Here is a 12,358-nt window from a genome sequence, read left to right as displayed (position 1 = left end):
CCAACAAAAAGCAAAAAAAAAATCTTTTTTCATGTCCAACTATTTCTACAGTACCCCTCTGATTTTAACAAGGTAACTATGCAAATATAGATTAAAACAACTGACTTGACAAAATTCTTATTTGGCCTCCCACTTTCATCATCCTATTTCAGTTTTTCAACCCCAATGCATTTTAAATGCGACCAAAGAATATGACTAACTCCAAAATAACAGTATCAAACACCACGAAAAGCAAGAAACAAAATTGAAAGATTATCCCATTACAAATAAAACCAAAAACAGAAGGGAAACTTAAGATTGCAACTTCAACTGAAAAGTCCAAATAAATTGTATTGGAACAGAGGAACATACGGTGTAGATAATATCACAAGCCGAAGAATCTTGAACAACAAAGCCAGCAGTTTACCATGGGCCTCTTGCTGTATTGAGAACAGAATACCTACAAAATATAAATAAGGACACAAGTATAAATAGCTAAGAAAAAGTTATTCATGGAAAAGTAAAGAGCAAAAAAATCAGCACAACACAAAAAAAAAAAAAATTAAAACACCGCCTAAGTCAGTTAAATTTCTCAATTTATGTCGGTACCTCTATGAAGTTCCAGTAAAATCTGCCCAAGGGAACTTGAAAGAGCTGTAAAAGATCCAAATTTGCTAGAATCCTTATATTCTGCTACTTGCAAGAAGATGGAAGAAAGACCATCCAGCATGGCCACTAGTGTGGATGCAGATGCCATTCGCACCTACATAACATTGACAACCTTCTCTAAGCTGGTAATAACTATAACAAGAACAATAATATCATAGAAGAAGTCTAAAACCTAAACGTATTATAGCAGAAAAATGCCAGAAAACTTCGATATTGAAAATTGTGTTGGGCTAAAACTAACAGATGAGATGAATGCATATCAAAAGTATATGCAGCTACACTCAGATATAATTATATAAAATAGAGCTATTACCTTCAAACATGGATCAAATAACAAGCATGTCATTAAAGTTGCATCACGCTTCCTATGAATATGAAAAACTAAAAATTTAGTATTTTGAATATTGAAAAAAAAAAAAAAGCAAAGTCAAATAGAGAGAAAAATATAATGGAAGTTCAATTTAAGAAAGGAAGGAGAATCCTTTGGTCATACCTTGGTTGTAGCACATCACTAGTTGGTAAAAGCAGGGACCATTGCATAGAGAAAGATTTAGAATCCGCTTGACAAAGGTCCTTACAAACAATACCAAATTGTAATCCATAATTTAGCACACCAAAATAGTAATAAGGCTTAATTACTCTCTCGGTCCTTATAGTTTAAAAGTTCGTAATTAAGTCCCTATGTTAGATAAAATTTTTCAATTAGATCCTCTCAAATTATCTTTTGTTAGAAAATACAAAATATTTTTGGAATAGTCGTTTTTGCGTTTGATGTAGGATGAATTATGGAATATTCTAAAAGCAAATATTATAAGATTATTGCATTTTTCTAAAAAATAACTAGTAAAGATCAAATTACAAATTTTTATCTAATATAGGAACCTAATTACAAACTTTTAAACTATAAGGACCTAATTAAAATTTTAGTAAAGCTATAGATACTAATAGAATAATTGAACCCAATAATAATAGTAATAGTAATAATAATAATAAATGTGACTCGTTACAAAAAATAAATTGAAAAGGGGGGGAAATAGAAAGTCAATAATTGCCCGTCATTGGTTCTAGAGGAAATATGTTCAAGATCTATCCCACTTATGTGTTCTTGAGGCAAGAAAGGGGCAAAGTGAATAAAAAAAAGAAACATGTAGGTTTGATATGACAAATCTTATTCCCTCTCTCTCTCTTGTGCATATTAAAACATTAATTGTATTACAAGTCCTAAGTTGATCAAAGATACGGCCTCTATGATCCTTCTCTATGGAGAAATGCTCACATCTTTAGTTAACTCTTGGGTCGAGTTAGACACACTCATTCTAATATGATATCAAAGTCTATCCAAACCAATGTTAGTTGGGTCACCCCGAAATGTCCAATCCTGCAAACTTCACACTCTAGAAGTCTGGTCCTAGGTCTGAGAGTTTATTACAAGCCCCATGTCAATCAAAGATATAGCCTTTTTTGTTTCTGTAAGTGTAAGCCAACTCTCTCCTCTTGAGCTAGATTTTGAGGTTGAGTTCAGACCATTCAATTCTAATATAGTATCAAAGTTGATGAATCCAATGTAGTTGGGTCACCCGCAAATGTCTAGTCCTGCAAACTTCACACTCCAAATATCCAATCCTAGGCGTAAGGGGTTTTACTACAAGTCTAATGTCGAACAAAGATATGGCTTCTGGTCTTTATAAGTGTGACCCAACCCTCACCTCTTGGGCTAGTTTTTTATGGTTGAATTAAACCCAATCAATTCTAATGAAATTAAACAGAAGCAATTACTTTTCATGCCCCATCTTGTATTATTCTTTCTTCATTTTAATGATATTTTTCTTTTATCTTTTCCACACACCTGCACTCATCGTGCAGTTTGGTTCCATTTAAACAAAAGCAAGATTTTACCACCTCTTCAATAAGATGAGTTCATAATATAAAATAATTATAACATTAACATGGTTTGACAACCATTCAAACTTTTTTTACTTCAAATAGCAATCTCTAGCAACACAAACTTATCAGTTCATTAAGGAAAGAAGAAATATATAGTACTTTTCATTTTTACGACAACAAATAAATAGAATTTCACCCAAAGCAATTCGGATATAAAATTTCTACATCTTATGCTACTAAAAAAGATTGCTTTCTGAAACTAATGCTGCAGAAAGCAAGTTTAAAGAAAAATTCAAAAGAATCCAAATTTGAGGAATTGGCTTCATAGTGAGTTTGGACTAGTTTGTTTCGGGATAATAATAGGTTATTTATCTATCACTCAAGTTTCGAATATAATGAAAGTTCCAACAAAGATTATCCCAAAATTCAATGATATATCTCCCCTTTGTTTCCTAGCCATTATGGATAATGGGCCCAAAATACTTACAATAGTACGAAAATAGGTCAAACATTGGTTCTATGTTCAACAAAGCTATCGTATTATGAATTCTGTTAAATCAAGTACTTACCACTAGACCAAAAAAATATTTTTAGTTAGGGTGCAACTCATTTTACTTAAACTCACTTGGCCATTACCAAGTGTCATGGTCTGATTTGACATCAACCATATATCGGCCTTGCCAAGGTAGGATCCTAGCCTATTGCCAACAATCCCTCCACCCTGAAACATGTCAAAGTCATGCTATCCAAGAATCAAGCCTCCAACCCAATCTAAATCCAACCTAATCCGGGTCTTGCCAAAGGTAGAATGTTAGCCTCCAACCTACATCCCTCTCCCCTAATACCTGCATGCGATACTTGGGCATTACCTGATAACCAAACTCATGGCGTTGATTCTAATACCACTTATAGGAGCCAAAAAGCTATTAGTTAGGGCACAACTTTTTCTACTTAAATTAGTTGGCTATTACCAAGTGCCAAGCTATAATTCAACTCTAACCTTGCGGCCTTGTCATGGCAGGGTGCTAGCCCATTGCCAACGAAATCTTTGCATTCTCTTTTACCAATTCTACGGTTTGTCGGATAGGAATAGGCATATGGTCATTTTTCAGTGTAAAGCAACGTTAGAAGAATTACCAAATATTTCAAGTGATTTGAAAGTTGAATTTCATTCATAGTTTCTTATCTAGCTAGCTTTTTCTTCCCTTTTGTGGTCCATTTGTGCCCCTACTTGCAAATTTCTATCTTCTCAATAGAACTCCTCTTTTATCCTACACAACTTTTCTCCCTTTTTCTAGCAAAGCTTTGAATTTGAAAATTGGGCAAAATAAACTTCAGATCTTCACTCTTAATTATTGAAGTTCTAATAAATTTACCTTAGAAAGTTGAGTAGGAAAAAAAGATGGAATTTACAAGCATCATCCTTCAAGATTTAGGTTTTCATATAATAACTTTTTATTCTTATTGTCGCGGAGGTTGCATCACAATAGTTTTGAAATTTACCTGTGTTGAATATTAGATTAGATCTGTTTTGATATAGTTTCCATCTTTAGATATCTGATTCTGATTGGATCTCCTAGTATTAAGGGATCTGATTCTATCTCCTAGTATTAAGGGATCTGATTCTATCATATCTCCTAGTATTAAGGGATTTTATTTCTGTACCTATGTATATATATATTTATATATATATATATATATATATATATAGACACAACATCATGTATGCAACAAGTTTATTGTCAAAATTCATGCAAAAGCAAAGTTAGAAGCACTATGGAGCTGCAAGAAGGATCTTAAGATATCTACACAGTACAAAGGATTATGGCATTCACTATAAATCTACTGAAGATCCAAAACTATTTGGATATACCGATAGTGATTGGGCAGGATCAATTGACTACATGAAAAACACTTCTGAATATGCATTTACACTAGGATCTGGAGTATTCTCTTGGGCATCAAAGAAACAAGAAACTATGGCTCAATCATCTGCTGAAGTTGAGTATGTTGCAGTTGCAAATGCTACTAGTCAAGCAATATGGCTAAGGAAAATATTCCAAGACATAGGAAAGCAACAAGAACCAACAACTATATTGTGCGATAGCAAATCAGCAATAGCAATGGCAAACAATCGAGTCCATCATAGTAGGACCAAGCATATAGCTATCAAGTATCATTTTATACGAGAAGCTATATTAGAAATGTTGAATACAGATTAGATCTGTTTTGATATAGTTTCCGTCTTTAGATATCTGATTCTGTTGGATCTCCTAGTATTAAGGGATCTTATTCTATCATATCTCCTAGTATTAAGGGATTTTATTTCTGTACCTATGTATATATATATTGACACTGAGAGATGATTCTCTTAAGTGAATTCATCCAAAACACAATCCTTGTCTCACTCCATTCGTTTATTTCAAGTTGGTATCAGAGCAGGTTCCGACCCGGCTCTGGTTTCTATTTGTTTTTCTTCTTTTCCGGCTGCAATCTCTCAGCCGTGTTCCCTTTTCCCACCAGCTGACACTATCAGTTGTGTCTCTTCGTCAGAAACTGTTTTTTTTTCGGCCAAAACCTTGTCAAACATCAGACCCACTCCGAAGCAACCCCAGAATCAGAACCGGAAAGCCAAGTTCGGCCTGTCCCCAAAATTTCTCCGCTGCCCAGGCTTTTTCCGGCCCTCGTTTCCCTTTTGCAGGTGTTTTCCGGCCGTTTCTGAGTGTCTGCATCATGTCTTCCGCCGCACAACCACAAGGGATATTTGTCTCTGGCAATGATTATCATGAGTTTCTCAAGTACCAAGCTTCAAAGCAGGCATCTACTCCCATTGCTTCGGTGGCCCACTCTGGTAATTCTGTTGCTTGTATCTCTCATTCCTCTTCTCTTGGACCATGGGTCCTTGACTCAGGTGCTTCTGATCACATTTCTGGTACTTCTTCTGTCCTCTCTAAACTTGAACACCCTGCATTTCTTCCTTCTATCACTTTGGCTGATGGTTCTAAAATTGGTGCTAAGGGAATAGGTCAAGCAACTCCTCTTCCTACATTACCTTTGAAATCTGTTCTTTACATGCCCAATTGTCCTTTCAATTTGATTTCTATTAGCCAACTTACTCGTTCTCTCAATTGTTCTGTTACCTTTTTTGCTGACTCCGTCATTGTGCAGGATCGAGGGACGGGACAGACGATTGGTACAGGATGTGAGTCTCAAGGACTGTATCGGCTTGCCTTACCCACTACTAGTGTGTCTTCTGTTGCTACTGTTGAGTCTCCGGACGTGGTCCATTGTCGCCTGGGACATCCTAGCCTCTCGAAGTTACAAGCTATGGTCCCGAGTTTATCTCGTCTTACTACCTTAGAGTGTCAAACTTGTCATTTAGGTAAACATGTTCGTAGTTCTTTTTCAAGTCGTGTCAATACACGGGACACGGGATACCCAAAACAATAGCAGAAGCTCTTTCACATCCAGGGTGGCGCCAGGCTATGATTGAGGAGATGTCTGCCTTACATTCTACTGGTACTTGGGATCTTGTTCCATTGCCACCGGGCAAATCTACTGTGGGTTGTCGTTGGATCTATACTATTAAGGTCGGCTCGGATGGAACCATTGATCGATTAAAGGCCCGCCTTGTGGCTAAGGGCTACACTCAAATCTTTGGTTTGGACTATGGTGATACCTTCTCTCCTGTTGCGAAGATGGCATCTGTTCGTCTTTTTCTTTCTATGGCTGCCATTCGCCATTGGCCTCTTCATCAACTTGATATTAAAAATGCTTTCTTACATGGTGATCTCGAGGAGGAAGTATACATGGAGCAACCTCCCGGGTTTGTTGCTCAGGGGGAGTCTTCCGGCTTAGTATGTCATTTACGCCGATCTTTATATGGCTTGAAACAATCCCCTCGAGCTTGGTTTGGTCGCTTTAGTGCTGTTATTTCTAAATTTGGCATGCTTCAGAGTGAAGCAGATCATTCAGTTTTCTTCCGTCATTCTTCCTCCATGACCTCCATATATCTGGTTGTTTATGTGGATGATATTGTCATTACTGGAGATGATCATGAGGGAATCACTCAGTTAAAACAGCACTTGTTTGATCACTTTCAGACTAAGGATATGGGGAAGTTAAAATATTTCCTAGGAATTGAAGTGGCACAATCTAATGCTGGGATCTGTATCTCACAAAGAAAATATGCTCTGGATATTCTTGAAGAAACTGGAATGTTGGATTCTAGACCTGTAGATACACCAATGGATCCCAACACAAAACTTAGTCCAAATCAAGGAGAACCTCTTGCAGATCCTGGTAGATATCGCAGATTAATTGGCCGATTGAATTATCTGACAGTCACTCGGCCAGATATTTCATTTGCCACAAGTATCCTAAGTCAGTTTCTTGACTCCCCATGCGATAGTCATTGGGACGCAGCTGTTAGAGTCCTTAGATATATCAAAGGTGCTCCAGGAAAAGGTTTGTTGTATGAAGATAAAGGACATAACCAGATTGTTGGGTATACTGATGCAGATTGGGCAGGATCTCCATCTGATAGACGTTCTACATCTGGTTATTGTGTTTTTATTGGTGGAAACTTGATATCTTGGAAGAGTAAGAAGCAAAATGTTGTAGCAAGATCTAGTGCGGAAGCTGAATATAGAGCTATGGCACTTGCCACATGTGAACTTATATGGTTGAAGCAATTAGTTAAGGAACTTAAGTTTTGTGAGCCGAGTAAGATGGAACTGGTGTGCGATAATCAAGCTGCCTTACATATTGCTTCCAACCCTGTGTTTCATGAACGGACCAAGCACATAGAGATTGATTGCCATTTCATAAGGGAGAAGTTGCAAAGTGGGGAAATAGTAACAGCCTTTGTCAACTCCAACGATCAACTTGCAGATATTTTCACCAAAGCTCTCCGGGGTCCTCGGATACAATACATATGTAACAAGCTTGGTGCATATGATTTATATGCTCCAGCTTGAGAGGGAGTGTTGAATATTAGATTAGATCTGTTTTGATATAGTTTCCATCTTTAGATATCTGATTCTGATTGGATCTCCTAGTATTAAGGGATCTGATTCTATCTCCTAGTATTAAGGGATCTGATTCTATCTCCTAGTATTAAGGGATCTGATTCTATCATATCTCCTAGTATTAAGGGATTTTATTTCTGTACCTATGTATATATATATTGACACTGAGAGATGATTCTCTTAAGTGAATTCATCCAAAACACAATCCTTGTCTCACTCCATTCGTTTATTTCAAGTACCTGTATACAAATGAGGGCAGCCACTCTAACCCTTGAGTTCAGTGTTCCACCGCTCTCTTTTGCTGATCCATCGCCATCACTAAAATCTGAATCTGAAGATGTAAAATTAACAGCAGAAGATTCACTATCTGACATATTTTGAGAATCCCAAGCTCTACTCAGCTTCATTTTTGAACACTCTCGCTTGCGCAAGTGTGGAGGCCTATAGGCAGTACGATTCGACCTGTTCACTTGTTCCCAGCTTGCCCGTGGACTCTCTGCATTACATTCCTTCTCCCCGCGACCAATAAGAACCGGTGTACTTGGTGTTAGACCACAAAGTCCATATGTTAAGAACATTTGCAGAACAGCAGCAAAAACCGACACCTAGAAAAAGAATCCATATAACACATTAATTTGTACTTCATAGTTTATATCAAAATAAAATGTCTTGACTTACATGATCAGAAACAGAGCATTTAGAATCAGTGAGGATCAAATGAAGACAGCTTAGAAAAGATTCATAAAACCTGCAAATAAGATACATCAACTTGTAAGAAATAACAAGCTGCCTAAGCATTATTATCTGCCAGTTTCATCACTGCCTCTGTCAATCACACCCACATGCACACACATGCAAAGGCTGACTTTTTTTTAAAACTGAAAGCAACTCTACCAACGTAAAAAAAAAAATGAAAAACACAAGAAAAACACAAAAACAAAGCTATGAAGCTTCTACATATCATACTTCGTAAAAGTCTTCTCAGCAAATGGGTTACCTGGACATCACATTATCTTCCACAAATGAACTTTTTTGTGCCAAGAAATCCATTGTTTTCCTCACCACCTATGTCAAAATAGATCATTCATAATATTTTGCTTGAATTAATAACTTTAAACAAAAATAGAAAGAAAGACTAAAGTAATATTGCATACCTTAATCATAGATCTCCACATATCAACTGAGAAGGATGAACCAGCTCGTGAGATTGCTTTGCTGAGCATCCCAAAAGCAACAGTCTGCAATTCACAGGAACTGCTTTCTATGGATAATCTCATATCAACCTTGTCTTTGCTCATTGAATGAGGTATCAACCAAAATGCAGCTTGATAGCTAGCAATAGTGTCAAGTAGAAATTTAACCAGTAATGTATCTTCAGACTGCAACCATCTTCTTTGCGACGAAGTAATAATGCATCTGGCAAGGAGCAGATAAAAGCATTACCTTAAACTCTCTAGGCAATATCGCATTAAGAATATGCTTGATTAGTAGTAAAAATTGAGGTAGAAATTTTCATAGATGAGCTCAATGTGTCAATTCTCTTTTGACAGCATGAAAGAACCTGAAAGCCTGCAAACATTCAATAGCAGAGATTATTCCCGCGCTACTGCGAATTCTGTTTGACTCATCGTCTATGGCAACTTTTCCAGGGAAGAGATCCAGCATCTTACTGAAAGCATTAACAACACCGGTGAAAGATGAGGGATTCACATCGAAGGAGACACCACGACATATATCATGGATCTGTAAAATCAAAATATACGAGCAAGATCACTTTCGCTTCAAGAAACATTCGCCTGTAAAGTTAAATCAATCAAGAATAACGAAGAAAAAGTGATACCAAACGTGATGTCTGGGTATAAATATGAGTACATTCTTCTTGGTTTAAGGAGCTGGCGGAAACTAGTTCCATCAGAAACAAAATGTCCGACAAAACCTAGAGAGAGAGATTCGAAAGAAAATATCAGGATCAGATGTAGAGCGAATAAGAAGAGAAGGAAGGAGTGAAGGAGTGAGAAGAATAGGACCTCGTGAGAGGGAAGTTCAGGGAGCGCGGATAGCAAAGTGTACGATTGGGAGAAGATGAGGTTACGGAGCAAATCGGGTGTGGAAGAGGAAGAAGGAGGGGCCGTTAGCGTTTCATCCCTCAGCGTCAAGAACGCAGTCCTCCACAACCTGACCGGCGGCGTTGGAGCTTCCGCTGCATTTGACGCCGTTTCCGCCATCAAAAGCAGTGAGTGTAGACTGTAGAGCGAGAGATCACTCAACAGTGACCACTGCACGGTGCTTTCCAATTTGGATAGATTTTGGAGTGGTTTTGCAAAGTTTTTATTTTTTAAAAATAGGATATGAAAATTAGTTTTTAAAAAATATTTTGTTTAATTTTGATAAGTAAAACTCAATTTTAAATAATTTTACTTTAGGTGTTTTTAAAAGTATTTCTTTTTTAAGTTACAAGATTTTTTTTACTTACCAAATATAAAATAAAGAACGCACAAGCACTCCTTCCAAAAATTTTACTAAATCAAACCTATATGAAATGGATGCAGCTCTTTTAAAACTGTTTAGTGATTTTAGAGAAAAAAAAAAAGTTAATCTATACTATTTAATTATTGAATAGTTATTGATCCGGCCATTGCAAATCCAACATAACAACTCGGCATTACCAATCATAACTCGGCAAGTTACGTTATGGCTCAATATCTTATATTACAGACAGGCTCAACGGATTATATCCTAAAATCAAAACGTTCGATATAACGTCATCACCCATCAAAACCTAATCATTACTCTTCAATTCAGGAGACCAACAGAAATGTAACCGATCTATCTTATTTCGCCTATAAAGGTATGATATTCTATCTAAAACAGGACACATTGAATTCTCAATACTAATTTAAGTTTCGGAGTGTCTTTGCAGGTACACTCCCCCATTTTGGATCACCCTCTTCACAAGCGCAAGCTCGGACTTCCCAAAACTCATAGATCGACGTTGAAGGAAACAACTCGGCGTCGACTTGTAGAAACCGAGCTCCCCTCAAAGTATCCATACAGGAACAATTGGCGCCCACCGTCGGGCCGAGAATATAATATTTTCTTTATTCATCGGCCCAAGCACTTTCACCGTCGACCATGGCTGATCAACTCCCACCTACACCAGCCGAACTTCTTCGGATGGTGACTGAGTTGTAACAAGTTAACCAGCGCATGGCCGAGGAGAACCAGCGAATGGTAAACTAGATTGTCGAGTTAACTAATACTCATATTGAAAATAACAATGATCGACAAGAGTAAACGGAAGAAGCCGAGCATCAGTCTGGACCGACGCATGTCTTGGAAACTGCTCGGCGTGAAGAAGAACAACCTGAGCACAACGAAGAGGTTCGGCCAGAGAACGAAGATGACGATCCCGAAAACTCCCCCAAGCCATTCACGGTCGAGGTGATGAACTTCGTGCTGTCCAGGAGGTTCACTCTACCAACTACCTTAACCCCATATGATGGGTTAGGTGATTCGAAGAAATACATCAAAAAGCTCACCTCCATAATGATAGTAAATGGTGCATCAGATAAAGTTTTATGTCGTTGTTTTTCATCTTATTTAGACGGTTCTGCACTTGATTGGTTTTATTTTTTGCATGCAGAAAGGATGATTCTCAGTAAATTTCTACTTACTGCTCTCATCTTTTATGGAATCGATCCCTCTTTGACTGTACAATAATATATGGAGCTCAACATGTTTGGAAGCACCGAAAAACGTTCTTTTGCTGATATTATTACCAGTATTCGATACTGGATTATTCATAGCATTACTATACCCTCCCTATTCATTGCGGATTGGTTATTTGTCAGCAAGGATTTAGCTTACAATATTTTTGGAAGTAAGGTTTTTGTGACTGATATTAAAAAGGTCCAATAATGTATATATATTGGACTTTTTGAGTCAATTATAAATTCTGGAAGACAATTCTAATTGATCAATAAAATAAACTTATTTTACATTATGAAAAAATCAAATGAGTTCTTAAAAAAGAAAATCCTGCAACATATATTGTGAAGGGATCAAATAAGTTCGTAACATTATTCTACTTCTTTTAAAAGGTACCAGCAGGACATTTTGATTTTTTTTTTTTTTGTGCTTTAAATAAAAGATAAAATAAAAAACTTATAAATTATCATGACATTTTGCATAGATCTATTTTAAATAATAACAATATATACTAATAAATAAAGAGTAAATTATCATTTTATTCACACAAATTTTATATATTGACAAATTTATCCATAAAAAAAATTAAGATTCTACTCATAAAAAATAAATTTCGTATAAAAAAATTATTCAAATACTAAAAACATCACTTAAAAAAAAACTTCAAATTACCCTTGTCTCTAATCCCGCCATTTCCAAATCCTTCATTACTTCTACTCTTTTCCGTACCATAAAACTAAAAAAAGAGAACCTTCCCTCTCCCCAGCCATTTCATTTCGGCTTAAGAAGATGTTAAAGCGCTTCTCTCTCTATAAGAGCGGTGCGTTCCGAAGTGTGAAGTGAGCGAGAAGAAATTTTATAATTGGGATTTTGAATAAGACGACCTTTTTCATTTTGAATTCTTATTACTTTTTTAATACGCCGCTTGAGTAGTAAAATCTTGCGCTATAAACGTATAAGTAGGTAAAGAGTACATGTGTTGAGTTACCAAGGAAGTAATAACTCCTAATATAAAGGCAAGCGCGGATCGATGAATAGGAGATGTTATGCGAGTACCTACAGAATCCAAATTTTCAATAGGTTAAAAA

General features: G+C 36.6%; 1 protein-coding gene and 1 long non-coding RNA gene across 3 annotated transcripts in view; both read right to left on the bottom strand.

The window, feature by feature from the left end:
- LOC107638298 (HEAT repeat-containing protein 6) overlaps positions 1 to 9,874 on the bottom strand; it is a 26,537-nt gene extending 16,663 nt beyond the window's left edge. For both annotated transcript variants that reach the window (XR_002360466.1, XM_016341510.2), the window contains exons 1-11: positions 9,590 to 9,874; positions 9,403 to 9,498; positions 9,124 to 9,305; positions 8,717 to 8,978; positions 8,560 to 8,627; positions 8,241 to 8,310; positions 7,802 to 8,167; positions 1,142 to 1,221; positions 962 to 1,013; positions 589 to 742; positions 352 to 439 (exon numbers count right to left, since the gene is read on the bottom strand). Coding sequence is in view for 1 of the 2 variants with exons in the window: in XM_016341510.2 (XP_016196996.1) it covers positions 352 to 439; positions 589 to 742; positions 962 to 1,013; positions 1,142 to 1,221; positions 7,802 to 8,167; positions 8,241 to 8,310; positions 8,560 to 8,627; positions 8,717 to 8,978; positions 9,124 to 9,305; positions 9,403 to 9,498; positions 9,590 to 9,787 (1,616 nt within the window). In the remaining variant the exon portion in view is untranslated. The remainder of the gene's footprint in view (positions 1 to 351; positions 440 to 588; positions 743 to 961; positions 1,014 to 1,141; positions 1,222 to 7,801; positions 8,168 to 8,240; positions 8,311 to 8,559; positions 8,628 to 8,716; positions 8,979 to 9,123; positions 9,306 to 9,402; positions 9,499 to 9,589) is intronic.
- On the bottom strand, positions 4,110 to 7,786 carry LOC110270836. Its single transcript, XR_002360467.1, has 2 exons — positions 7,706 to 7,786; positions 4,110 to 4,197 (listed from the first exon to the last, which is right to left on the bottom strand). It is a non-coding gene; the product is annotated as an uncharacterized LOC110270836 (long non-coding RNA).

Source organism: Arachis ipaensis, chromosome B04 (assembly GCF_000816755.2).
Source record: "Arachis ipaensis cultivar K30076 chromosome B04, Araip1.1, whole genome shotgun sequence".
Taxonomy (NCBI): domain Eukaryota; kingdom Viridiplantae; phylum Streptophyta; class Magnoliopsida; order Fabales; family Fabaceae; genus Arachis; species Arachis ipaensis.
Note: the sequence above shows the minus strand (reverse complement) of the source record. Positions and strands in the feature narration are given on the sequence as shown.